Source organism: Struthio camelus, chromosome 3, assembly GCF_040807025.1.
Source record: "Struthio camelus isolate bStrCam1 chromosome 3, bStrCam1.hap1, whole genome shotgun sequence".
Lineage (NCBI taxonomy): Eukaryota > Metazoa > Chordata > Aves > Struthioniformes > Struthionidae > Struthio > Struthio camelus.
Genome location: NC_090944.1, coordinates 64092834 through 64120795, shown reverse-complemented (window position 1 = coordinate 64120795; position 27962 = coordinate 64092834). Strand labels below are relative to the sequence as shown.

At 39.0% G+C, this 27962-nt stretch overlaps 1 protein-coding gene and 1 long non-coding RNA gene across 2 annotated transcripts in view; one reads left to right on the top strand and one right to left on the bottom strand.

Annotated features, from left to right (window-relative positions):
* Positions 1-13: 13 nt before the first annotated feature.
* LOC138066734 (uncharacterized) lies at positions 14-27938 on the top strand. The gene is made up of 4 exons (XR_011140177.1): positions 14-348; positions 6605-6724; positions 18564-18647; positions 27675-27938. It is a non-coding gene; the product is annotated as an uncharacterized lncRNA (long non-coding RNA).
* NT5DC1 (5'-nucleotidase domain containing 1) overlaps positions 11169-27962 on the bottom strand; it is a 158062-nt gene continuing 141268 nt past the window's right edge. Inside the window, exons 11-12 of the mRNA XM_068938106.1 lie at positions 26807-26975; positions 11169-13734 (exon numbers count right to left, since the gene is read on the bottom strand). Of these exons, the coding sequence (XP_068794207.1) occupies positions 13616-13734; positions 26807-26975 (288 nt within the window). The 3' untranslated portion in view covers positions 11169-13615. The remainder of the gene's footprint in view (positions 13735-26806; positions 26976-27962) is intronic.

Here is a 27962-nt window from a genome sequence, read left to right as displayed (position 1 = left end):
CCGGCCCCGCCGGCCCCTCACGCCATGGCGGCGGCAGCGGGCAGCGCCGCGGGCCGGGGGCGCTCGGCGGCGGCGGGGATCCGGGCCGGGGATCTGGGACGGGGACGGGGATCCGGGACTGGGATCCCGCGCTGCCCGCGGCAGCTCAGAGCGAGGCACGTAGCCTGCGCAGCCCGCGCCGCCCGGGGCTTCTTTCTGATTCCCAATTTATCCATCTGCGCTTTTAAATATAGCCTGGCTGTTTATCTAAATTGCTCCCCGTGCAAAACACAAAATCGTGAAACACTGTGGTCATTCAAGCCAGGTCATCCGGACATCTGTTGCAGCCATTCCATTGAAGCCTCTCAGGTAAGTACTATAAAAGAGGACAAAACAAGCAATATTGTGAGAACGGTTGTCTTTACTTTCGTAATCTGCATAACCAGGACAAAGTATGAAATGAAGATTCTCCAGTGTTCGCTGGCACCCACGAGCTGAACAAGTTTTCAGACTACTCTCCTGGGACCAAAAAAAAATAAATTTACGTGTGACGGGATGGTATCTGATTGCCTGAAGTTTACATTGCCCGAAGATTATTCTTCATTTTAGTAATTTGTTTAGTGATATTACTGAATCTGCTACTGGGCTATTTAACAGTGCTCAGTGTTCCCTAATTAATAGTCGCTCTTAAAAGGTAAAAGCTACGTTTTCTGAGGATGGTTTTAAACAGGCTCTTTACAGCTTGCAGCATGACTTCCTGCTGTGCTATCAAGATTAATAAGCCTTTAGAAACCAAGCAAATTTATACATCCCCCTTCACTCCTTCACTTCTGTTGCAATTTGCAGCAGTGTCTATTGACAGTTTTGGCATAATGAACAGGGAGCCACATGCGGTTGCTGCATACTCGAGGAGTAAAGCCAGAGCCTGGAATGAAGCCGTGCTTTTTGCCAGTAATGACATGCCTAAAAGCGCTAAGTGCTCCAGCTTCGGTCATGCAAACACTAGATTAATCATTAGAAGAAATGTTTCTAAACACCTATTTAAGTGATATTATGTTACACTGCGCTGATATTGCAGTTGCAGAATATTAACGTTGTGGCACACGATGTGCCTGAGAAGAGCGACAGGCAGCTGGTGAACCACCAGTTGGACCAGACGTGGTTAAAAGTGCAGATCTACTGGAATTTCCAAAAATATCAGGATGCCTAAAGTGTTGAGGACGGAGAGGTCTCAGCATCTCCCTCCTGTCTGCATCGTTAGGTATTTAAAGGCTTTAGTTATCTGATGCTAAATAAAATGGAATTAGACCTTGCAGTTCTGAAGAGCATAAAGCCAGAATGACTTTTAAATCTGGACCTTAGTCTCTGCCGGTATCTGCATTTAAGAGAAGCTGCACTGTGCTGCACTGTCAAGATGGGCAAAGCACACTGTGCTCCCTCACAGCCTGTGCACTCGTGTTTTTTCATTCTCATTGAGGACGAGCTGGGATGTGCTTGGGTCTTGCTCTGATACGGACTTAGGGTGGGGTGGAGATACACAGCCAGACTGGAGAGCTTAGAAGCCTTTCTGCCTCAGTCCCTTGTATGTAAAATGGGGTTCACTTTACTTCCCAAATACTCGCAGGGTGGTTGTCAAGCTAAATAAATGCAATAAAATTTATGAGAGGATTCAGAGGTGCCTCAGAGAGGTAAAATCTTTCCTTTCTAGATTCAGAAATAGCACTAATAATTTTCTTTTTACATCCTGCAAGCACTGTTTACTTCAACATCCTCCGTAAAATCAACAATTAGTGATGCTAGCATCCCTACAGAAGTCTTGAGTTTTCCATTCATTTATGTATATACAGAAAAGTTTACATATAAAACTCTTTCCACCCTAAGCAAGCAAGGCCTCAGCTGGACTCTTGCATCCATTTTCAGCCACCACACCTAAGATGTGGACCAGTTGGAGAGGGAAGAGAAGTGGGAAAGACCACGGGTCTAGGAAGCAACATTTATAGGGCAAGACTGAAAAAAAATAGCTTAAGGATGAGAAGACTGGAGGAAGATATGCTAACAGCCTTCACGTACATAAAGACTGCTGAAAAGAAGACAATAATCTCTTCTCCACATCCACCGAGAATAATATATTATTGCAGTAAGGGAAATTTAAGCTAGATAAGGGAAAACTGTGACTGTAAGGGTAAATAAAGCTTGAACTAGCAGTAGTGAATGGCATCTGTATCCCTGGGGGCTTTTTAAAAACAAGTTAGACAAATATTTGACAGGAACAGTTCAGGTCTAGAAAGCCTATCTGACTGATCTTGCCTTAGGGCATGAGGTGTGGACCAGATGACCTGTCAAGATTCTTTCCAGTCTTGTTGCTATGATTATGTTCAAAATGTTACTTGCATGCACAACAGGCAAGATCGTGGCTCCTCTCTGATCTTATGCCCTTCTGCTCTTTAGGAACGGGAATAACCTCCCTTGCTAAGGTTGAGCTTATCTGTGGGATATGCCAGTCTTGCTGTGTGCCAGGGAATTTGTTCCTGCTTGCAGCTCCTGACATCTGGAGCAAACTTTTTGGATGGCATCCATCACACATTTTTCCTTAAACATGGAACATGTCACACATTTTGTCCTATAAATTGCAAATATCTGCATGTAGTTGCATTAGACTCCTCTTTTAACTACCAGAGGAAAATAAGTACTTTTAGGACACAATTTATTTGACCTGTTTCAGACATGTCCTTTAGGATGTGACAAGTCATGCCCCCAAGCTACATATTCTTTCCACCCACCATAAAGTTGGTTTAAGTTACTGACTCAGCAACTCGCCATCATAAGCTTTCCACTCTCTTTGTGTTTCTCTGTTCCTGCGGTCTCTCACTCCCCTTGAGCTCCCATGTATCAGAACCTGCTGCCGCCCCATTTTATTTTTCCCTTTCTTTTCTATTGGAAAGGTGCTACTGAGCTTAATAAATTTTGTAGCTATCAATCATTTCTATAAACTACATCATGCAGCACTGAAGTGTATAGCAAACTGACCTTTCAGGTGGCACTACTCCAGGATGAATTTTGGTGAGGAGCTAAATTTACCTTTTGGAGCTAAAGAACATTCACTTGGCTAGTTGTGCAGAGTATGCTTCATGGAAAATGTTCGAAAACTGTTCTGGTCAGAAACTATTCTACTTGTATGTCACATGTTCTGTATTTATTTTTCCTTGGCCTTTATGACAAGCAACATGAACAGGAACATGAAATGTCTGGTGTCATTGTGATTGAGCCAAATGAATGGGAGGAGGTGTTGCTCTTTTCCAGCAGTGGCATTTTTTTCAAGTCACACGCATAGAACTAACTGCTTTAGACACAGAAATATATAATCTATGTCTTTAAATTGTCAGCCTCATCAGAAGCTTTGTGGGTAGCCAGCTCCTGGTCATCTTGACAACATCTATCTCTTTTCCCCCTCTCATATTCAAGTAATGTTTGAGAAGTGAAAACTTCCAAGATGGTTTTGTGGATGTTTGGCTTTGAGCTCAAAGAGAGGAAGGGGAAGGTGCTGGATGCAGAAAAGGGAAATTCCCTTTATTTTACTACTGTGTTGACCGGCTGGCTCAGGAGGATGTGAAGAGGGAGCAAGCCCCCCATTCCTGTGCTCAGGTGGAGAGAAAGAAAGACAGCAAGGCAACATGACGACAGTGATGTAGGGCTTGCCGACAGTGGTGTAGGGCTCATCTTTTCCAAAGGAGACAAGAAAGGTCTGCCGACTCTTCATATGCACTCTCTGATTCTCAATTAGTTGTGAAAATGTGCACATTTTTCCCTTTTGTTTTTTTATGGCTGAGGATATTTGCCTGAAGAGGGAAGCTTGCAGTCTGTTTCCCACACACAACCTTGGCCTTTCCTGCTTTCCTGGCTGCCCAGCCTATGCAATGGAATTTTTTTCTGCTTTTATTTTTCTGTGGGTTTTTCTCAGGTACCTCGCTACCACTGAAGTCGTATTCTCTACACGATCTGCTCAGTCTCTAGTTTTAACGCTAGAGGCGCTTCTGCTTTTATCATGAAGTTCCAAAACTCTTCAAAGGAAAAGATAGAAAAGCCTCCAGCTTCTTTCACTAAACCTCCAAAAACAGTTGTTTTCCTTAGGACTGTAACACTTGTGTTCCCTTTGTCTTTCATGTCCAGCTATGATGATATCTGATTATGTCTTAGCATTGTGGGCTGAAATCTTTTGGACATGAGCGTTGGGCCGGTCTCTTCTTGTAGCACAATTGCAAATCTGGGTGTTTGTGTAATGCTAACCCTGCCCTGCTTGTTCTGGGCTGCTCTCCCCAGCTTCTCCCTCTGGATTGTGTTAGTGTCACATAAAGGCAGCTCCAGTTTTCAAAACTTGTCTTAATTCCAGCCTCATCTGGTGGAATTTTGGCCTTCTCCTCTTTTCCAGGGAGGGTGTGGACCAGACAGTGTCCTAACTTCTTGTTACTACTACGTCCTCAAAGTTTATGAGCATATTGCATGATTCATGCCATTTACTACTCAGGGATTTTGGGCCCTGGCTCGCTCTGCCAGCAGTGGGCAGAAATAGCCACAATTCCAAAATTAGGTATCTTTAGGGAGTGGCCTGAAATTAACCCTGAGTTAATTAACCCTAAGAAAGAGTTGGAAATTGGGGAATCTTTTGTGGTGCAAAGCAGTTTCCTTCACAAGAGAAAAACTAGCCTGCTGTTTCCTCTGGGTATACCAGGTGCCAGGTATATCCATGGGACTGGAAGAAGGCTTGATTGCAACAGATGTTCCTTCATCCCTCTGTCCTCCGTTACACGTGTGCACACTGGGAAATGCTGTTCTTTCCCTGCAAATGTAGTCTTTTACTCCTCTACATTGTGACAGCCAAAGTAGCAGTAGAGTAGCTGGAAGGGGAAAACACTAGATGTGTTTCCTAAACAGCTCTTCTTCATATGTAAATGGAACATCTTTCTCTGCTTTACATTTCCTTTCTTTCCCTCTTCCTTGCACTCACCATGTGTTTAGCCTGGTTTAGCCTGAGGCCATCAGACAGAGAGTCAGATGAGAAAAAAATGCCTGCAGATTTCTAAGTGAATGGGAAACTGCAGCATCAGTAACCTCAGCAAGGAGAAGTAAAACATCTGTGAGAGAAGACAAATTCATAGTCTTGACTATCTCCGGAGAAGATCAACCATAAAGCAGGTACATAGGTGCTCACTGACCTAGACCCAATAAAAAATTGCATATATCATCTGTTCGGTGCCTACCAACAGCAGAATCTACAATGAAATCTGTGAGGACAATGTAATTTTTATTACTTTTTCATTGCTGTACGGCTGCATTTAGGTTTACCTCTTTCTAGCAGCTGTCACATCAGCTGCTCCTTCCTTAGTATTTCCCCTTTCTTTTCTCTTATAACTGTCCTCTAACATATGACAACAGGTTCGGAGTGGGGGGGAAATGTGGCTTTTCATTCAGCTCAGTTTGTTGTTACTTTGTTCTCAAATGTGTGACCTTTTTCAACATAACAACATTTTTCCCTCCTGTATTTCTGTGTTGTTATAAACTGAGTGGGATCCCCTGGGGAGTACAAGCCATTAATACTCACAGAAACCTTCTAAAGACAGACTTAGTAAGTGCTCCCTTAGAGCTGTGACACTCTCTCCCCTGAATGCCAGACACGTTGTGATAACATTTTCCTTTTGGAACACACCATTTTCAATGAATGAAATTTTTAAGACTGGAGTCCACCTATTTTATGGGATCACTTGGTATACAGAAAGCTAAGCAGACAACTAAACAACTGCTGGAGTTCATGGAAACATTCAAAAGATGCTTTCTAAGCCCCCCACTCCCTATATTCTTGTGCTTCATACTTCTATATATTTCTCTTCATCTTCCTCACATTAGAGATGTAGAAATGAAAAAAAACACCCTGTGTCCTAGAGACTGTATTTTAATAGAGACTGTATTTTAACCTGTTTCTGACTCTCCACCTGTCTTTATAATTATCTAACTATGATTTATTGCACCCCAGTTACAGCCAGCACTCAAAGGTGTGATATTAAATCAAACAGAAGCACAGTCATTAGAGATTTATTTCCCTTTAAAGCTGGTAAGATAACACTTACATATGCAGCATTACAGGATTCCAGAGTGATCAGTTCTGTATTCTTGACTATGAAGCCATGGTGCCCACCAACTTGTTGCTTTTGTTGCGGTCATATATACTCCCTAAAGATGGCTCCACCTCTGCCCTTAGTTATGGGGGCCTCATTAGATTGTTGCACAATTTGGCATCTGGTTATTGTGTGTATTGTTCTGGGTCTTGTGGTGCCATCCAGTAGCTTTCAAGGCCACTGTTATCTCATACTTTTAGGGATCCCTGCGACCTCCTTGTAATTATTCACCATTACAAACAGTCATACTCTTGGGTCACTGAGAGTTCACCCTGCATGACAATGGTTTTTACATATGTACTTATATATTTATATGTGTGCATGTGCGTGTGTGTGTGCGTGTGTGTGTGTGTGTACACACACACAATACATTTACTTTTAATAATATCTATGCAATTATGATGATATTAATGATAGCTATCAAATCTCTCTTTTTTAATTCATATATTTCTTTTCAGGTTATAATACTTTTTCTGCTAATTTTGTGCATTGATTAATATCAGTAAAAAAAGTTATCTTCAAACCCTATGAAATAACAGGAGAAACGTTAGGGAGAAGAGAAAAACCCTACACAATTGGTAAGTTTCATTAATTATTTTTAATTGTAATATATGTAAAAAATCCCTTCACTGATACCCTCTAGCCAGTTACTGCCCTGTTGAACTATTAATGTTAGTCATGCTGACCTTCAGCTGTATCCTCCTCAAGGATCTGTACTCCATTTTCCATTACCTGTCTATGAACGAGCTAGAGATTTTTCCTGCTTACCACCTAAGAGTAATTAGTTTATTCAACTGACCAAAAAAAAAAAAAGCCCATCCTCCTATGAAATGCAGGTCATTCCCTTAGCCTCTTAAGCTCTTAGGTGATAGGATCCTTGTCATTAATGGCTGTCTGTTTATGTGTATATATGTATGGGCATATATGCTCACATATATGCGCACCTTTGAGGGAAAAAGCAGGGATAAAAGTTCACTGTTGCTATCTATTTCCAACATTGTGGCAGCTGCTTCAACAGCAGCCCCCAGGAGACGTTTTTTGAGTGTTCTGACAGTGTAAGATAGAGAATTTCTTATTTCTCAATTCATGACACATATTTCTTTTCACAAAATTCAAAATGGCATCTTCTTTCTCTGGATTAACATAGTTTGCAGACTGCTCAGCACCTAGGAACACCCGTTTAAATTCTTAGCATGGGCCTGAGGTCCCAGGAAGACGGTGTAGCAAAACACCCTGCAATTCTCAGGTATAATCTGAGGAGAAGGCAAGAAGGAGTTATTACATTCACAAATAATTTTATTCCTCAGAGAGGGTGAGTGGAGGCTTTAAAAGCTGATTTTTTAGTGTAAATTTCTTAGGCACATGGACCCTGAGTTCTCAGAGTTGCATTAGTTTTGTGGCAGTATAACCCCTATTGAACCCCTCATGGACTTGTCTTCCTAAAAGTTCCCCCCCAAAATACCACTCACATACACTTTGGAAAAGAATGGCTTTTCTTATCTTCTTCTCCTGTATGCAGAGTGTAAGATATTTTACCACTGTTTTCTTTGCTCTTAAAAGGAAAGTAAGTTATTCAGCTTTTAAGAGAAGATCCAACTGAGGAGTCTATACACCACTCAACATTTAGTTCTCCACCAAAATAACTTTCTGACTGACAGAATCTGTTTTGACTAGACCATCTGATCCACTGCAGATGTTAGACAGGGTGTTACACCATTTGTGCTGCTGCTACCCTGCTGTGTGTTGCGCCTTTTCCTTTGCTTTGCGCAAGGGGCTGTAAGCCATACCACACTTTTGAAGTGGCTGTGATGGTTTCTCACCCCAGGGCAGGTATTTAAAAGTCGTTATAACTGAGAGACAACCACGAACGCGCTCTGGCAGCTTGAGTGGGAAGCAAGAGGGATCTTTAGCACAGCTCTGACAAAATTAGTTTAGCTACAGCGTGGGCAGAAAGTTAGATGCAACGCTTCAGATGTTAGCCCATTTGTGAACCATGACATCTGGTCAGCTTCAAAACCTCTATGGTCTTGCAATGCATGTCAGAAAAATGCTATGGGTACCCACCTTATCCCGAAAAGATTTCCTTAGATCTTAGTCTTATATTCAAGAAAATGATCAGTCATGCTGGCCCCAATGCTTTCCTTAGTCCCTTGACCTCTACAGAGAAATCCCCAATCTTCCCTGTAAAGATATTTGCAAATTTTTCAAGCTGAAAATCCCCTAGTCTGTCTAACTTCCAGAATTCCATCTTATTTTGGCCCTAATCCATGCTCTGTTTTTAAGTAAGCATTTCTACTTCTAATGGCTATGGAAAAGCAAGATTTGTTTCATGCACGAAAAGCATTCAGAATAAAACCTCAATTTTTTACTTTTTTTTTCCCTCTCTTGTGACTCATTGTGGGGGAGGTTGATGTTCCACTTACTCATAATTGCAAAAAACAAAATTACAGGCAACTGGACTGATAATGGGATTGAGCCTTTCCCCTGGGTTTTCTAGATCAGCTAAGTGCCGCTGAAAGGGATGGCTGTTTTGTGGTTCTTGGCAATAGATGTTTGTGGCTTCCCCGATATATCTGGCCCTCTCTGCAGAGATAAGGTCCACGTAGCTTAACTGAGTGCTTCCTCTCCTAAATCTGATTCTATACTTCAGAAGAATCTGCCTCCAAGTATATGTACAGCAAGAGGAATATTTTGTTTTAAAAGTCATTCACTTAAAAATACCAAGTGAAAACAGCTATTTTAATTTTACAGAAAAATTTGTCCTGCTCCTTCCAGGAGCCATCTTTCCCAAGCTGTATTCCCTTGCCAAGGAAGTCCAAGACATCTTGTATATAAGTTCCCTAGGGAAGCAACATCTTCATATCAGATCCTTAGCTGTCATGTGGTACTATGTGAAACCTTTACCTCTTTGCACAGAAGTGACTTCTTTATTTCTAAATTATATTTTCTCTACAACATTGAACAGCTGTAAAACATTGACCTTGTATACAAAAGTGTATTTTACACTTGCTGCATTTTTATCCTCTGTGATGACACAAGAACGTGTTTTAACCTGGCTGTGGCCAAATCTGATCCAGGCCGTGCTGGGACCACAGACTTGGGGCTAGCACAGGATTCACGTTTCCTTTCTCTTTAGTAAAGGCAAGTCTTGTGTACTGGATGCAGTAGATGATTCCCTGCTTCTTATTTTACAAAATAACTAATCTCCAACTTGCCAATGATGTATGTCACATTTCCTCAGTTTCTAAAATATCAGTCGAAAAGATCGTTAAAAAGCCTACAACCTGTACAACAGCTGGCAAAAACATAACTTACAAGGGCATTGCAAGCGGTGCTCATACTGTTTCCAACCGTTGCAGTCAACTGCTGTGATAACAAATCACTCTAGGCAACATTGGCAGTGCTAAAGGCTATTTATTTGATCTCAGATAGATAATATTTAGAGCATTAAGAGCCATTGAAGGGCAAGGGTTAGATCAGTGGTTATGCACAAATTCTCTTAAGTCCTAAGGCACTAGATGGCCAGCCCAGTAACCTCACGGAGGGTCCTGGCACCCTTTGGCATCCCAAAAGACTTGCCCATCACTTATCCATATAAGAAACCCCCTTTTTGTCTTATGCCACTGCGTATGCTTGGTCCCTAGGTAGATTAGGTCAGTCACACCATGCTGGACAACAGCTAGTTGCTACTTATGCTGGTTTAAATCAGCTTTTGGATTGGTGGCTGCTCGTGCCTATCTTCACCACAGTTATCTTAGCTTACTAAAGTTAACTATTAAGTTATGGAATCACAGAATTACAGAACGGCCAAGGTTGGAAGGGACCTCTGGAGATCATCCAGTCCAACCGCCCTGCTCAAGCAGGGTCCTCTAGAGCACATTGCATAGGATCGCGTCCAGGCAGGTTTTGAATATCTCCAGGGAAGGAGACTCCGCTACCTCTCTGGGCAACCTCTGCCAGGGCTCTGTCTCCCTCACAGCAAAGAAGTTTTTCCTCAGGTTCAGGTGGAGCTGCCTGTGTTTCAGGTCAGTTTGTGCCCGTTGCCTCTTGTCCTGTCACTGGGCACCACAGAGAAGAGTCTGGCCCCACCCTCTCGACACCCTCCCTTCAGATACTTGTAGACATTGATGAGATCGCCTCTCAGTCATCTCTTCTCCAGGCTGAACAGGCCCAGCTCTCTCAGCCTTTCTTCAGAGGAGAGATGCTCCAGTCCCCTCCTCATCTTGGTAGCCCTCCGCTGGACTCTCTCCAGTAGTGTCATGTCTCTCTTGGACTGGGGAGCCCAGAACTGTACCCGCAGTACTCGAGATGTGGCCTCCTCCGGGCTGAGTAGAGGGGGAGGATCACCTCCCTGGACCTGCTGGCAACACTCTTCCTAATGCACCCCAGCAGACCATTGGCCTTCTTGAAGTTCAGATGCTGCCTTTTATGGTAATTTAATTTTTTCTCTCATCTAAAGGAGTAAAGGAGTTTCACAATACTGTGAAACTCTGCAACTCCTCGCCCAGTTCCAGGACTGGGCTGTGCCTGCGGGGCAACTGCACAGCTCACACCTGTACCTGAGCTTTTGGCTTTCCTAGAAATTGCCTTAGAAATCCTTTCAGAGATGCTGCCTTATCACATATGTTGACCTCCGGACAACGGGGGGATTCAAATGAGCTAAAGAGCTCCCAGTAGCCTCAGAAAGCCGTGTGTGCCCTGTATCTACCACGGATAACCTATCTGCATTTGTTTATTTATGCTTTTACTCACTGGGGATTAGGAAGCCTTTAGCTTGCAGAAACAAGTCCTGTTCAGGAAGCAGTTATGAGTAAGCTCTGCTTAGCATCAAAGCTGACTTTTCTATAGGTATAAAAGGTAGGCGGTTCTGGTTGGATTACACATCTGTTCATTCTGAGTGGCTCAAGTTTTGCTTTCTTCGATGCTGTAGCCTTAACCTGTCCTTGCACTGATTTGTTGTGATTTAATCTTCCTTTTTTCTTTTTGCTACTTGGCTATAAAGTAATGGAACTTCCAAGAACATTTTTTTCAGAAATAAATTCTCTTTATTTTAAAATTCAACAGATATGTTTCATACTAGAATAGATGCCAAAAGAGACTTGGTATTATTTTCTTCTTTTAAGTAAAGCTATGATTTTCAGGGCTATATAGCCAGATACAATGTTTTTAACGAATCATTACAACTTGCCACACTTACGTCTCCCTGCCGACACCCAAAATGCGTTTTGCAGACACTTTAGTGATCTTTCTGTCGATAGACTCTCACAACAGATTCCAAGAAATTTGACAGATTTTCAAGAATTCAAAAAACAAAAAAAAATAAAGAAGAAGAGAATCCTTACTATATCATGTTCAATATGGCCAGCTTTCTACCAGTTCTCTGTCATGTGCCTTTCTTCTCCCTGGTATCCATGCCACCTACCACCTCCATTTCCATTTCCAGCAGCTCTCCAGTCACCAGAGCACCAGCTGCCCTCCTAAAGTCTCTCCACTGTCAAACTCTGCTTTTGCAGCCACAAATTCAACCTTAAATGGCAGTCAGGCCTCTCACCATCACTACTGCTGAACACATATGAACTTTTCAATCTGGTGGTTGAATCAAAAAATACTCAGACAACAACTCTTTTTGAAAATATCAGAAAAAAAATGTTTAAGTTTATGAAACCCTTTCTTTCTACCTGAAATAAACTTTCTATTTCGTTGTGAGGATCTTTCAGCCACCTGCAGAAACTTTATTTTTTTTCTTTTAATTTATGTTTTATCCTTTTAGCTAAAGATAAAAGTTAAAACTAAAAGTCAAGTTTGAAAATGCAAAACTGAAATATTTCAGTTTTTTCCAACCTTATTCTCTTCTCTGCCCTTCAAACTTAGGGAGGCAGTACTGATCTCGCAGGAATTCTGTTTTTTAGCAAATGCTTCAAGTAATTTTCCTAACTCTTCCTATAACCACAGACTGTAGTGATATATGAAATCATGATTACAGTGTGATTTTATTTTTAACTTCTTTCTCTGCTACTGTGTGATCCTTCTGGCAGCAAGTGCAAACGGCTAGTGACACCCTTCAGCAGAGACAAGTACTACCCTCACATTTAATCAAGTCCATATACGTATCTCTTCTGGTAAGCTTCTCATGTTAAGAGTGTCTTTAAAATCTATCACTGTATTAAATAAATACTGCTTCTCCACTGGAACTTCAAGAACCAAGGACTTTCTTTAGAGGATTTTCCGTCTTTATTCTTAATATGAATTTTTCTTTAAAACAAGAATTGAGAGAAGAATGTTTCTGTGTATTGTTCCCTTAACTTTGAAGGAAATTTATCACCAATTCTGCCGTTCTAGTGTGCCTAGACAAAACTGATAACTGAGTGAATATCTTAGACATTTTTTGAATCAGCTACCCTGAGTTAGTTACCTAAGGTTCCCTATGCAAAGCTCTGGAGAATCAGGTCTTTAGACTGAATCCATAGAAAACAGAATATGAATTTCCTTAACTTAGCCAGTAAGAAAAAAAGTAAAAACAGTTTATGTCTTGAATCTTGCTCCTCTTCTGGGCTTAGGTTGTACTTAGCAATGATGGATGTATATAGCTTGGTGCTATATCCTTCCAACCCTTAAAAGGATTTGCCAGGGAGGTAGAAAATGTGGATCTGAATCCCCTTGAGCTGTAGAGGACACTGTACACAGGTTTCCCTTGTCCTGTAAAAGAGCTCTGACTCTTGAGGTATTGAAGACTATGAGAGGAAAGACATGTAGGGAACCTTGCTGTAATAGTGGTTAGGCACATTCAGGAATAGGAAGCATTCAACAAAGGTTTTGAGGACTCTAATTCTGCATTAGCTGCCTAAATTCCACTCAAGTCTCTTTTTGAATACGAAGCATCTTTTTGTTACCAAAAGATCAGTTCGGGTCACAGTCTTTCTGTATCTCCAAGAACAGTTATTGTACTTCTCTTCTTTGTTTAGATACGGGGAGAATAACTTCCTTAGAGCTTGCAAAACACCCAACTACTACGATCACCTGGGCTGTCCAAGATAACTCTTAATGGGATGTGGCTCAGGGTCTAGTTTCAGGTCTTTCCCAGGGCTTACAGTAGCAGCAGGATCACCTTAAATAGAGAGAATGTCCTTGAAAAGCATAAATTTAAGTGTAACTTGGGATGAGGTATTATTAGTACACTTGTCTTACAGCATTTAGGCAGTGCATGGAAAAGCCAATAACACTTTGTAACAGGTAGTGGTGGTGAAAAGATTTACAGAGAAGTATGTGTTGCTCACCTGTTCCAGCTGGACTACAGAAACAAGTGAAACACAAAGCTACACAGGAGGCTGCTTTTAAACTATCATTCTATTTTATGAAGCATCACATTCTATGTTATGAAGCATCACACAGCATTTCCACCAACTAACATTAGTTAAGTAGTTAAGTAGTTAAGTAAGGACCACAAGGTTGCTTAAGGAAAGGCAGACAACCTATTTCACAGACACTGACTCCTCAGCAGGCAGCAGTACTCTTGGAGGGCTTGGGTAGTAACCAGCAGTTGCTGAGTTATTTGAGGAAAATCGTGTAAATCTGTAATCCAGTGGTAAATCTGAAAAACAGAAACACAGCACATCTGATTAGCAACACAGCCCCTATCACATAAAAGATAAGTCTGTGATGAATAGAGGTACTTCTTAAGCCCTTGAGCTGGTTGCTCACTAGTATTAGAACTCAATCAGATTGCATGTTTACATATTTAGCCATCGCAGGGATTAAACTCAATTGTAGTGAAGGATATTCAGTTCCTTGATTGCTGCAATAATGCCAGTCATAGAAAATTATTAAATTAATAATTAAAAATTAAATAAAAATATTCATTAAACCTACATAGCATTTTCCTATTAGGAACAGTTTCAAGTTCATTCTTTAAGTTTTCACCCTTCTCTTTTATCTCAACAATTTACTCATAAAAGGGATACTTTTAAAACATAGAATTCTTTTTCTTTATTTTATTTTTCCCCCCCTATGGCTATTGTAGCCAGATTCCCAAAAGGCACCTGCTCTTAGACTTTCTGGCAGTTCAGGGTTAACAACGTCATCTTGTATCAGGCATTCTTAGAAATCTGCACTTGTGCCTTGGCTTACTCATCACTTTCAGTCTGTAAAGAACACTGAATACATTAAAATAGTTCTGAACACTCAAAGCTTTCTTTTATGTAGCCTTTTTTAAAAAAGCCAGCAGTGATCCACTCCCCTTATGGTCAGAAAATTTTTACTTCCCATACTTCCTTTTTACTCAAAGTTCAAGAAATCACATTAAAATAAATAAAGAAATAAACTGTTTATTCGAGAAACAAATACTCTTTCAATAAATGACAAACCAAATAAAAAGGATAGCTCCTTCTTAACTTGTCTATTTAAAAAAAAACAAACAAAATGTAAAAAACTATTACTCAGCTCATCTGAACAGTAAGTTACCAGAATGACAACTTTACTCTTTTTAATTTGGAATAAGCTTTGGGTGATGGTATCCTGTTACTACATACTACAAGGTTTTTTGCACTCAGCTGCCTTTGTGAAACCCCAAGTCACATTCTCAGCAATTTCAGCACAAGCAACAGGAAATTCAGCTCTATCTCACAAGCAATTCATATGCAGGCACCAGGATAACATCCAGACCTGCAGCTTTGAGACCATATTAAACACAGCTAAAGAAAACAAATTAGTATTTAGATCCTGTTGAAAAATTAGATACAGGCTGGAACAAAGCAAGAATGGGAGGAGACAGGATTACAAGTGAATTACACATTGATTGCTTTATTAAGTGGGTTACTTCAGGTTGTGAAAGAAGCACATTTTCTCATTTTGTCTGAGCCAACAAAATCTCTAGAGCCTTTTCTGAGCACAGCAAAGAACAGGCAGATATTTTTCTAGTTTACTGAGGGCCCAATGAAATCACTGCCTGCTGAGTCTATTTATAGAGACAACTCTATTTAAAATAAAGGTTTCCAAAATAGCAAATCAAAACAATTAAGCAACATATGTGAGTATCATTATAAGCTGTAAAAAATTAAATGCTATACAGTTGCTTTTATATAAAAAATTTTGATAGCTTTTAATTCTAGCACTCCAGAGTCTCCCAAGCGTAGTTTTACCAAAGAGCAGCATAAATGGGGCAGACTTGCTAAGAGTCGCTTATGTCAAAAAAAAGAAATAGTTGGACCAAAATAGTAATTTTGTTGATATTTCATGGTAAACTAGCTTTAAACAATCAAGTGAAACACCAAAGCCACATATACAATGCACATGACTCCAACAGGGAATAATCACCTTTTTTTTAACATGTTCAGAAAACAGTCTATCTACTTAACTATGGCTTTGTTCTGAGCAAACTGACTTTGGAAGATTACCTGGGATAGAAGGTATGTATATTTAAAAGTGTTCTGTAAGGCATAACTGAAAGTCACAAGAGACCTGAAGCGCATATTATTCCTCACCCATTAAGCATTACAAGCATAGGAAAAATCTTCCTGCATTTCCAGATTTTTTTTCATCAATTATTTTATTTGCTGCATCTGATGCAACTGATTTGTCCAGGGTATGTAATTTTTATACTATTGCTTTATTTCATGGATATATTTATGAGAAAGCTTTGGACAGATCCAGAAAAACATACTTGGAATGCTAGTGGCTGTAAATAAAAACACACTGAGGAAGAAGGGTAAGTAGAGAGGGAAAGAGAAATGAAGATTTTTATTGGGGAAATGTAACATTTATGAAAATACAGAAATCCAGAGAATATCATAGATGAAGTCTGTTGTAAGTTCTTTTAGATTAAGTTCTTTGAAATCTTTGCAACTTCAGATAAACTGCAGTTGCCCTGGATTGCAAAAGTGTCAGGTGAATTGTGCACCAAAGCTCGATCCAGCCTCTGTTGATGTAAATGATAACGATCTCCCCATTTCCAGCAATACTGACTCATTAACAAAGAACAATGACAAAGGTCTTGAACATGCCTCCCGGACACAGCAGCAATTCATTTTGTATCTCTTATTATCTCATATCATCCCTTATGACACAGAGAAGAAAAAAGCAGTTCAGTTTTGCTCAACTGAAGTGGCTGTACACCCCACAACCTGTTGCAAAAGGATGCAAAAAGAAGATACAGTATATGATACCAGAGCAAGTTGCAGCTTAGGAAAAAAAAATGTTGCTTATTGATTGGTTTCCTAATGTTTTTACCAGTAAATTTCTTCCAGCTCTGCGTCTGTGCATGCTCACAACTGCAGCTGCCTGAGCAGACCCTTGCATCTTGGTACCCCTTTCTCATCTAAACCTGATGGAAGGTCGGTCCTAAATTAGGCAGGGGGTATATATGCCTGCCTAATATATATATATTTCAGAGATATAATCTGATAGCAAGGCTCTAATCAGGCCTAAGCTACACTGATAATGAACTCGGTACAAAACTCATCAGATAAAAACCGAAATAACTAAATCACTTAAGCTGGAAGAATGAACTGTCTGGCTCTACTCTCCATTAAGGATTAAAATCCTGGAAATTTTCTATCATACTTAGGTAATTCCACTAAGACCTGTTTTGTTCCTAAGACAAACAGGATATTCACTCCCTGTATAATTTATCATTTCCTCCTGCCTCCTTACGTTTATTGGTAGATATAATCTAGCTGCAAAAGATGACAACAGGCTAGAAGGAAAGGAGAAAAGACACAGTGAAGGCCACAGATAATGAAGGGAAACCTCTAGCCTGATGGGCCCCTTGCTCTGTCTGAGCATGGTTACACTGCCCCATCAGTGGCCAACACAGAGATATTTTCACCGCTTCAGACCTATGGAAAATTAACTGAGTTCTGGATTTCAGTTACACGCTTCTCCCTTCCATTCCTATATGGAAAACTTAAAGGTATTGACATACTACCTATTGTGAGATAGGCAAGTCTAGGTCCTACACAGAAATGACCCAATGAGGAATCTCTTTTTTAGAGCCAGATTCCTAAAAGTCAGAAATGGAGATCTAAAGGACTATGTTACTTTTTAGATCAAGCAAAATTTTTGTCATTAGATATTTCTTCCTGAATTTCTGTTCTGCTTCTTTCATTGTTCACATACCAGAGCCTGAGTGCAAGTGACTGATGAAAAGGTTTCCTTCGCAATGACCCTTCAGACAGAGTTATTAGCATTTCCCAGTGGTTTGGGCACCATTCATGGATTATATGCATAGACTGACCACAGGAGCTCACTGAGGGCTTCCTGTGCTGCCCTACACCATTTGCAGGACTTCAACAGCCCTGATGTTAATAAAACAGCACTGAAAACTTCTAACAGGAACCACTGTGAGGCTAATTCCAGTTATTAAGCTGCTGTCTTCCAGGAATTAAGATGTAGTTATTAAGTGTTGTTAATTACAACACTGTGCTCTGACGGTTATGCGTACTTACATCCATACATGCATTTAGGTGATACTGACGGATTTCCTAGTTATTTAACTGGAAATGCCTCTATGTCTGTCTGCTGTTCATTTATTGTAAGGCAGCTAAATGAAAGCCACAAGCTTTTTTATTGGAAGTAAAAATTAGAGTTCCAGCCACAAACGGAGGAAGAGAAAACGTAATATTCCAGATGAGTGATCAGGAAAATATTTGAGTAACTGAATGGAAGACAATTATAATCTAATCCAGACAGAGGCCTGCTTGATAAACTCAAACCTCAAGTCTAATCCTTTTTTGAGATTTCCTTGAACAAACCAATGCATTAGGAAAATATAATCTTAACTAAGCTTTTTACATAGAAGACCTTTTTCTAATTAAAAGCACACGCCAAGACAAAAACAGATTTCTCATAAAACACACAGAAGAAATGTCATGAATCATTTTGCAATATTGAGCAACAAAAGCAAAGCCAGCATTTTTTAATCATGACACAACAGCAGCATCCCCTTGACGAGTGAGAAGTACTACAAAAAGCAGAACTTCCCTCCCTTTTCTGAGGTCAGCACCATGCCAGTCAGCAGGGCTGGAACCAAAATGCAAAAACCTTGTAGGAAACAGGAGGATTGTATTCTTAACAGAATCCAGATATACTTGCCTGATTATTACCAAAGAAATTGCAGAGAGAGAAAAGCTAAAACCTCTTTAGTGATACCCAAGTTTTAAACTTAAAAATGATTAAATTGCATAATTGTGACAAATCTCAAAAAACACACACAGAGCTTTATCACATGGCTCAGCATCCAGGTGGTGTAACTATAGGGGCAGACTGTCAGCCGGCATTAATTCTCTTGCTTCTGGAGGAATTCCAGTTATTTATACTAGCCTAGAAGCTTTGCCATAAGACTTTGCTTATATTTCATAGTTGCTGTTGAAGAATGAGGAAAATATTGATTTCTTAATAACCGTTAAACAAATAATTTCTTAACAGTGGAGCAGGCATAACTGCTGCAGGAGAGCTCACTAGTTTGGCTTTGCTGTAAAGGGATCTACTCTGAGACTTACCAATCTACAGGTAAACTACAATATGTGTTGCTGTCTTTCTGAAATACAAAATGTTTTTCTCTGCTGACCTATTTTGATTGCATAACAATTAAAACAGTGCTTGTAGCAAGAGCGCAGAATGTGAGGGAGCGTTTTTGTGGCAAAAAGAAAAAAAAAAGAAAACAAGGTCACGGTTGGGTTTATCTGATATCGATTATTTTTAGCAAAATTTCTAAGGCTGATTTTTCCTAAACAGGAGGTCAGATGTTTGCTGTATCAAAATAAAGCTCCTGAAATGCTGAAGTTAGCAAGAGTAAAGCATTTCTTCCATCTATTATGCAAAAAGTCATTGCTGCTGCCCACACACTGTGACTGGAAAATGAAAGAAAGGCGGGCGAGGGAGAGGACCTGAGCGGTGCGGTGCAGGGCGAGGGAGGGAAGGGAACCATGGAGCAAGCGGGAGAGTCTCCGGTACAGGCATGCAGCATTGAATGCGGTCGATAAAACTTCCTAGTTCGGAGGTGGCTGTCACTTGGGCAGTGCTGTGTTTGTCAGTGCGGTTTATTCCTGGGTGTCCAGGAATCGAAACTAAAACTAGCCTCAGTGAAAGTGCAGATTTGCTGCTTTAATTGCATCTTTGCCAGCACGGGTCTATTGGTCAGAGAACGAGCCCGCTGCTGTACCAGTAGACATGTGTACCATGGGCTTGACCTAAAGAAGAGCTTCACCGTCTCCAGGAGTTTTTATCAGTTACTGTTCTGTTGCACCTAACATGAGAAACGGGGAAACTGGAGAGAACCCGAGCAGCAAGCTGCTGGGAGACATGGAGCTGAGAACTCACTGTCAGGGTTTTAGAGGTGGGTGAGTACCCAGGGGATGGGAAGAGCATCCCACCTCGATGGGTGAGATTGCTCATGACGTGCAGTTTCACTGCAACTATCTTGGGAGAAACAACTTGCGTTGACAACAACATGACTTAAGGTCCGACCAGCAGCTAAGGGACCACTGAGCCCTGCTTGAACACAACAGCTGTGCACATGGCACACACTAAACAAATATCTGAGTCTGATAAAGTCTGCAGTGAAGAAAAGCCTTAGAAATTCCTCTGGTGTTTTATTTTTGTTTGAGAAAACTCATTATTTAAATGAGAAGGCAATAGTGTTCTCTCATTCTCGATTTATTTTAAATGGTCCTTTTTGGGAGATCCTTTCAGGGAACAGCCTTGTGTCATTCTAAGCTCGATCTGGAACGGATCAAAAGAAAACCTTAGACTATAGCTTTCTTAAATGAAAATATTAAAACTTGACTTAATCTAAAAACAAAAAAAAATTGTAAGAGAATGCCAAGACCCCACAAGTAGGTGCTATTCTTTCAGGGACCTGCTAATTAAGTACTGTTTGAATGACTCAGCCTGGCTGTAAGGGAGGTGGGAATTGTTTTGGGAGTAAATTAAAAAAGCCAGCCTAAAAACAATCAATTGTTTGAGACTACAGGCATTACTGATTGAGAAAAAGAAATAAGGTGCCTTTTTAATCTGTGAAGGCATGAGAGTTATACTGCAATAAAAATATAGTGAAGATTTTGCTTACGTTTTGCTTTCATATGGGGTTTCACTATTTATGGGGTAAATTCAACAAGATCAACATTACTCTCCAAACTTGGGTTAACCTAGTCAAGTTCCCCTCTCTTGCAAAAATAAATATTTTCTTTCTCTTTTCCTGTTTTTTCATTAGAATGGGTGACACTGCCTACTTTAGGTAAAAAATCCACACACACACGCACACACTGAGCTTTTTAAGCAGTGAAGACAAAGCCTATGTTGTTTTCTTGTGTGTTATCATCTTAATCCAGAGGGAATATTTTAGGCACCAACCCAGAGTACATAAATGTTTCCAGCAATGTTTTTGTATGTATGAGATTGAGGGGTAAGTAAAATTCCAATCTGGTCAAAAAATATTTCCAATAATTGGTGACTTAGACAGTCTACCTATCTTCACTGTTTTTTTCCACATTCACACTTTGTATTGCCACCAGTGTTTTTAAAGAAGCAGTTTAAAACCACCTCATAACTCTGGGTCTAGTCAAAACCCAATTATAGCTTTAATTACAGCCTGAAAATGAAATTATGCTGCCTGAGTTGAAGGATAACTTTAAAGTAGAAATGACGGAATGGTTCCCCTTTTCTTAATGAGTTGCTCATGAGCTCTCCCTTTAATCTTTTAGAGGTGGCTGTGCTTTGACATCTCACAGAGCAGAATAAAGATTGCAGGAACATTTCTGTCGGTTATTGGCTAGGAAGTAATCTTTTGGGTTATGCATGATTTGACAAGGCCTTCAGGGGCACAAGTCAATATACCTACATGGAGGAGCAAGGAAAGGCTGAACAAATTGTAATGCACTGAAAAAACATCTTTTCTGTGTTCAAAATTACTACCAAATAACCAAATCCTTTGGGAAAGTTGGGGTCTCAAACCCTTTGGAAATACTGTATCCTGAAGAATTTTTACAAGCTAGTTCTAATTCACTGAAAAAATAATTTGTTATGGCCAAAATGTAGTTTATTGTCAGTTTCAGTCATATTTTGCAGGTGAAAAAAATAAATGCATCATATTGGACTGTCATGTTGGGTATGTTTTTCTCTTAAATTAAAAACTCTGAAGTTAGTTTCCTGAACAGATGAATCAGATTTACATTATCTGATGCTTTTCAATTTACACACAAGCTCAGAACAAGATACTGGTAATATATTCATAACTCCGGTCTTTTCTGTAGTAAATTATCTTTGCTACCAGTTTTTACTTGTGTCAAAACCTCAGAATCAGAAACCCTCAAAATGATTCTGTCATAAGCATATATATATACACACCAATTTTTTTAAAATGCATTTCTTGCATTTAAAAAATTATTATAAAAATGATCTCTTAGGACTTTTAATGACAGTTACTATTTATTGCAGCTGAGCACAAAAGGAAGTTTAATTACCAAACATTTTGTTAAATTTAGTCTCTAGCTGGTATTGTATAGTACATTCTTACACTGAAATTGGTGGGTAAAAGCACAGTTGAAAGGGAAGGCATTATATATCAAAGGTTACAGCTAATTAACAAGTAATTTATAATACAGATACCTCTATAGGTATAAGTACATTATATGCCCATTATTGTATTATTTGAACAAGTAAGAGCATATAATTACTCCAGAGCATAATAACTCCAGTTACATGAAAGACTAATTTAATTTTAATAGGAACTGGATTTGACTTTAATTGATGCATTTTCAATGAAAAAACATAGAACAATTGTATTCTAATATAGTTTTTTTTTGTTTTACTTCAGCAATAATTACAAATGATAACATTCACAATATACAAGCAAGTACCTAGCTACATGCTTGGCTACATTAATGACTTCCAAAGCACCAGCAGATTCTTCAAGGACATTCAGCTTTAAAATATTTGTTGAAGGAGTGTGGGGTTTGCAATTTTAAGGCAATCTGTGACAGGTAGACCTGTATATCTGTGCCAGATTTACTGTCCCAGGCACAGCTGCCTTGTGTTTTCTATTGTGCAGATAATTTGCAACTCTAAGCAGAAACACGAACAACTTTGTCATGGTTCGCTTGCAATTTTATCATTATATTTATATTGCAAGCAGACTGACTTCTCGAACTCCTGCAGAAGGATGCAGGGTATAGATCTGTAGACCTCTTTAAAGAGATAGCTTTGACAAATTTTAACTAAGATTTTTCTTTTGTACTAGCTAATTGAAATAACAACAGGGTACGAAGAAAAACTTATGGATTCATGTGGGCAAAGCATCATGAGATTTCATATAGCTTGCTAGTTTAAAGAAAATGCATTATCCTCATGTGTGACATAGGCTTGCTTATCAAATCTCCAAAATGTGGAATAAAGATTGCATTCATAAAACAGTTAGATTTACACTCATTCTTCTTTGAAATGCAACTGTTTTGAGCTCCTACATTGCTCAATCTCCTGCTCTTGCTTGCAGTCATTTTTAATTTTATGGCAAACCTTACCACTCAGAAGTTATGTGACAAGTTCAGGAGATTAGATTAAATATTATAAAATTTTAAATATCTATCTTGAGTTCTCTTTACTGGAATTTAGGGCCCACTTTTTCAACTTTTTCTTTGCAACAAAAAACGATACAACTTACTAAAATCCCCCCATAAAATCTAAAACTACACAGTTCCTAATCATGGAACTGTTGAAGCGGGACTTTAGTAAAAACACCATCCAACACCAAAAGTTTGAAATATGCCTATCATTGCTGAGATCTTAAATTGTTAATCAAATTGCAATCTGAAATGGCATCATTGGCTAGTGATTTTAGTGACCTTTTCTACAAAAACATGTTTAGAAAATAAAATATTTATTCTTTGTAAATCAGAGATCTTCTGCAATCATTGCTGGAATATCTACATGATGCAGGACATATCCTTATTTACATGGGCATCTGGAAATTTGATCAAAATGCAGCAGAATAACAATAACATGCTACTTGAAGGTAAACTTCAGATAATGAAGGTTGATAGATAAAAGTACCTGGCTCTATTTCGCTCAAACCAAGCTTTCTAAAGTTGCGCAGGATATATTACATATTGTGATTTATGCATAATGTCATTTTTCAGACAACCTCCCCCTATCTTTTAATTTCCATGTGTGAGCTAGGATGGAAAGTTCCCACAGTAATGGATCCTGGTCTTGAAAATCTGGCCTATAATATCTTTGCACTTTCAAAAGGTCAGACACTGTGATGGAGCTGTAAATGAGAAGCGATTCAATAGCAGAAAAGTGAAGGAGTAGATGGACTTGTGAATGAGGCATTAAGAATAGGCGTAGGAGTGCTGGCTTCTTTTATTTTACTAACTGCTTACTGTCAATATAATTATGAGTTCCTCAGCTTTCAGATACTTAAGAAAAATTTCCCCGCTTACTAAAGTGGGTAATAGCTCATAAAAGACCTATGAAATGTTTAGAAAACTTCCATTCCTCTTACCATTACAGAAATATAGCCATAATGTTTCTCTTTGGTTAAACTTTCTTAATGTTATCTTAATGTCAAGGTGATAATATCTTCAATGAAGAGTTTTGCTTGGCTTCTGTCTGATTTCCCCTCCAAACCAAGGAAGGATACAGAACATATGACGGAAAATCCTTTCTGTCCTTTGGGCAATTTTAGCAGTAACCAAAATGTCCTTTGTTTCATGCTTAAGGAAAACGCCTATCTCTCTTCAGGGACTGTCAGAAGAACTTAGATGACAAGCTGTGACCTAGTAATGTACAATCCCACTAATATTTTGCCTGTTAGAGACCAGATGAGAATTCAGAATTTCTGATATATCTTTGAATGCAAACCACTTTTGAGTCAGATACTAAATTTTCAGCTATAGATGAGGACAAAAGTATAAAAGAACAACTACTTAAATTTAGCACAGAAAGCTAAAGAACAATGAATTGGACTATTTTTTCATCAAGCTGTCATTTTAGTTACTACAGTAACAATTTTTGTGCATGCTCAGTTACTTTATACGTTGAATGGCCAAAAACTGTGGCAGCAGCACTCTCTGCGAAACCCTTTTCCTAGAATATTTTTGATAAATACCAGATTATTCCCTTTTCTTTTATGCATAAATTCTTTAGGTGAAACTACTAAAAGGCATTGGCAGCAAACTCACAATACTTTGATGAAAAAAAAAGGAGAACTGTCAAAGCTTTTTTATCCCAACTTCTCAAAGCAGAGCTACAACTTTTTTTTTAAAACGTTGTATATATTTTCTATATTAAAAAAAAAAAAAGGAAACAAGCCCTGAAGGGTTTTATTAACCAAAACAAAATTCTGGTAATACTTTCAAAGGAGTTCTCATATGAATTTTGATGAAAACTCAGTAATTTTTGTAAAACACTAGTATTTATTTTGTTAAAAAGTCTTTTTCAATGAAAAGAATGTTTCGGGAAATAAATGAAGCCATTCTTGATGTGGAGGTATATATTACATCCAAAAAACACGAATCAAGTGTATTTTAATATAATAATGACTGTTTGGCTTTATCGAAATATTTTTGCAGATTATAATCTGTTAGGATATTTATTTCTATGTGGCACTTACTATTGCTCACAGAGACATACAAAGGCCAGTTCAGCTATTGCTAATAGTGAAGCAATGCTCAATCCAGAACTCAAGGTGCAAAACACCTTCAGGGAACATGGTAGATGCTCATTTGGCCAGGTCACATTAAGCTGTGTGTTGCTGTGGCCACACTGCTAGCAAAGCCCAAGCTGGTAGATGAACGCTTGGCCTGCACAGTCACCAGACCAGCACTGTGGTTGCACATTTGGACTTGGACCTTCTTGAGGAAGGGCGTATGTTTTTGCAAATTGACAGAGGGAAGTCCTCTGCTGGCAATTAAAATACGTGAGTAAAAAAGAAAAGCCAGAGTGCGTCGGGCTCACAGAGCCGGCTTGAATCTCTTGTAGCTAGTTATTCCAAAATAAATGCAGCTAGGCTCTAATTTACAACTGTAGCCAAAAACTTCCGGGCTTGGCAAAGCAGGGACTCGCACAGCTTGCTGTAACAGGAGTTAGACAAGGTATTCAAGAGGAGTCAGGAATTCCTCAACATCCATAATAATGAACATCTGCTCTTCAGCACAAACAAACAAGAAATACCTCTCTCTGTAAGAAACCATAGGTCTCACACATTCAGCTTTGAGTTTCTTTCCAGACACACAGCTGCAAGTTAGAAATGCTGGTTTTGAACTATCCCTTAGCTCTGGGATACAATTTACGAAGACACCAGTCACTGCCCGAGCATGGGTCGGATGCAGTGGAGGGAAGGCGATTCCCCACGACAGAGTATTCCTCCTGATGGAGCTGGACATTGCAGAGGCTCCACAGCTGAGAATAAAATCAGAGGGAACAGACAGCTGTATTGCTCCCACACTTCACCACGTAATTTGCAGCTGTGTGGCTTTATTAAGTCTCACCCCTTCATCACCCCTTCATCTGTCGCTGGAAACTTTTCTTGAAACCTTTGCAGTTTAAAGCCTTTGCTAACCATACAAACTGAGCTGTGCTTTGGAGGAGCTGGTTGGAAGGCAGATTTTCACAGAATAAGGCTGCCCAATGTATTTCCCTTAGGCAAATATAATCTTAAAGAAAACTCCACAATGACTCAGGAAAAAGTATTAAAGAGAGTTTTACAGAAGTTCTCTCTGCCCTGGCAATTTTCCTTGTTATATTTGAGCCTTTAGGCTGAAATACACACTGCAACACAGTAGATGTTAGAAGTGTAAACAAACTCTGGCACTGTATGAGCTTATTTGCTTTGAGATATTCTTACAACGTAGAAAAATTTGTAGAATATGGTTGAAAAGACCAGGTCTATTCTAATTTTGTCATTCACTGACTCCACAATGTTATCACCTTTTGTAAGAGTGAGAGATAATTGCCTGTGTTCTGGCAGTGGAATAGAAATAGCTGTTTTACAAATCTGAAATGTTCTTTCAGAACAAGTTTTTATTCATTGGCTTTATGCATGAGGTAGGCTCCATCTGAAGAGAGGGCTAGTAAATTAAATATTTATTCTTCATGCTGCTAAGCACATCATTCATGTAATAATTTGTTTATTCCTTTAGGCCTGGTATATCAATAATATAGAGCAAGGAAAATGATGAATTGATAATAGAGGACCTTCACCACCACTTCATAATCAGCTGATATGTATTGCAGTTACAAAGCTACTGTAGTATTACTGCTGCAATTATCACTACAAAATAATGCATGGTTAATCCAGGGTAAAACAGTTAAAAAAAAATCAGCAGATCAATCATAATTGTATCCTTGTCACAGTCTTGATGGAAGAGGGTAGAAAGTCTAAAGTTACTTCTCAAAACAAAGTGATTTTTAGGGCTGCTTTGGAAAAAAGGCTTGTATGGTCTTTTGGCAGATAACAAGAAGATTTTAGGCTCCAGTTCTGTAGTGACAGACAGCAGTTACAAGCATAAACATCAAAGTAATGACTAGTTGTGTATTGTTGAGTGATATCAGGAGAGTATTTCTGAATGCACATTGGACACACATAATCTCAAAAACAGATCTACAGATTGCTATGAATACTACATGAATACTACATGTTCATTAGGAGGAAAAAAAAAAAACTTCCTTACCTGCTATTGCTTCAAGACTAGGGATTGCAATAGTGCTGTAAGTGCTAATGCATTTACAGGACCATGTGCTAAGTAAAGTTTCTTCAGCATTTCCCAAGCCTGGCAAGCTGTCCGTGAAGAAAGAGCCCCACTGTTTAGATACAGAGTAAGGAGCTTCAGGGGAATGTCCCTGAAATAAAAAAAAACCATAAATATGTAAGCTTACAAAAAATTATATATATATATATATATATATATATATATATATATATCTTCCTTCTCTATCTAACCACAAATATTAGCTTAAGAAACTCAATATTGATTCTCTGATTTTCTAGAAAAATTGTATTTTGTCTCAGGAGCAATGTGGCTTAAAAATATAATAGAAGAAAACAATAAAAATCTTCCTCTGATAAGCCCCCAACTCCTATTTGTGCAATTTAATTCCTTAGGATATAAAAAGTTGACCTTAAATATTTTTCCCTTAAAAATCTTTTCTCTTCCTTTTTTTTTTTTTTTAATTTTAGATAGCATGAATAGGTTGCTGCCCTTCTGTACTGGAGAAGCTGAGTAGCCATGACACAGACCATAAGCCTACGAGTAGTCCTTTGAATTAGAAAGGGGTCTACCATACACTGAATGACAGAGGGAGTAACGGCAAATAATATATTATTTTAAATGTATTGTTATATCTGTTTCTGAGCTGTTGAATAAGTGAGGATGAAGTCACAGCATCCATTGAGAGTCATGCAGTTGGCTAGCAAATTATGAAAATTCTGTATTTTTCATGTGTATTTTTAGATAACAATATGTAGACTCATTATATTTTAAAGAAAGTAATAATGCAGCATTGGGAAAATTGATTTTTTTTTTTTTTTTTTTTTTGCAGTTCATCTTGAAACCAGCTACATATTGCCATCGGCAGCCAGAAGAAACTCCAGAAACCTCTACAGAAAGATTAAAAAACAAACTGCACTATAGAAAATCTGTTAAAGTCATCTGTGTGCAAAGTATATTTTCAGACCAGCAAAGCGCAGAACAACAGATATCCTAGCCTGTGCCTCCAGATTCTTGAACTTTTGTACTTCATTTTTCATTTAACCTCTATTATAATAATTTTGAGAACGTACTGAAATAATTCTTGTTTATGACAGATATCCTTGGTCTTGATGGCAAC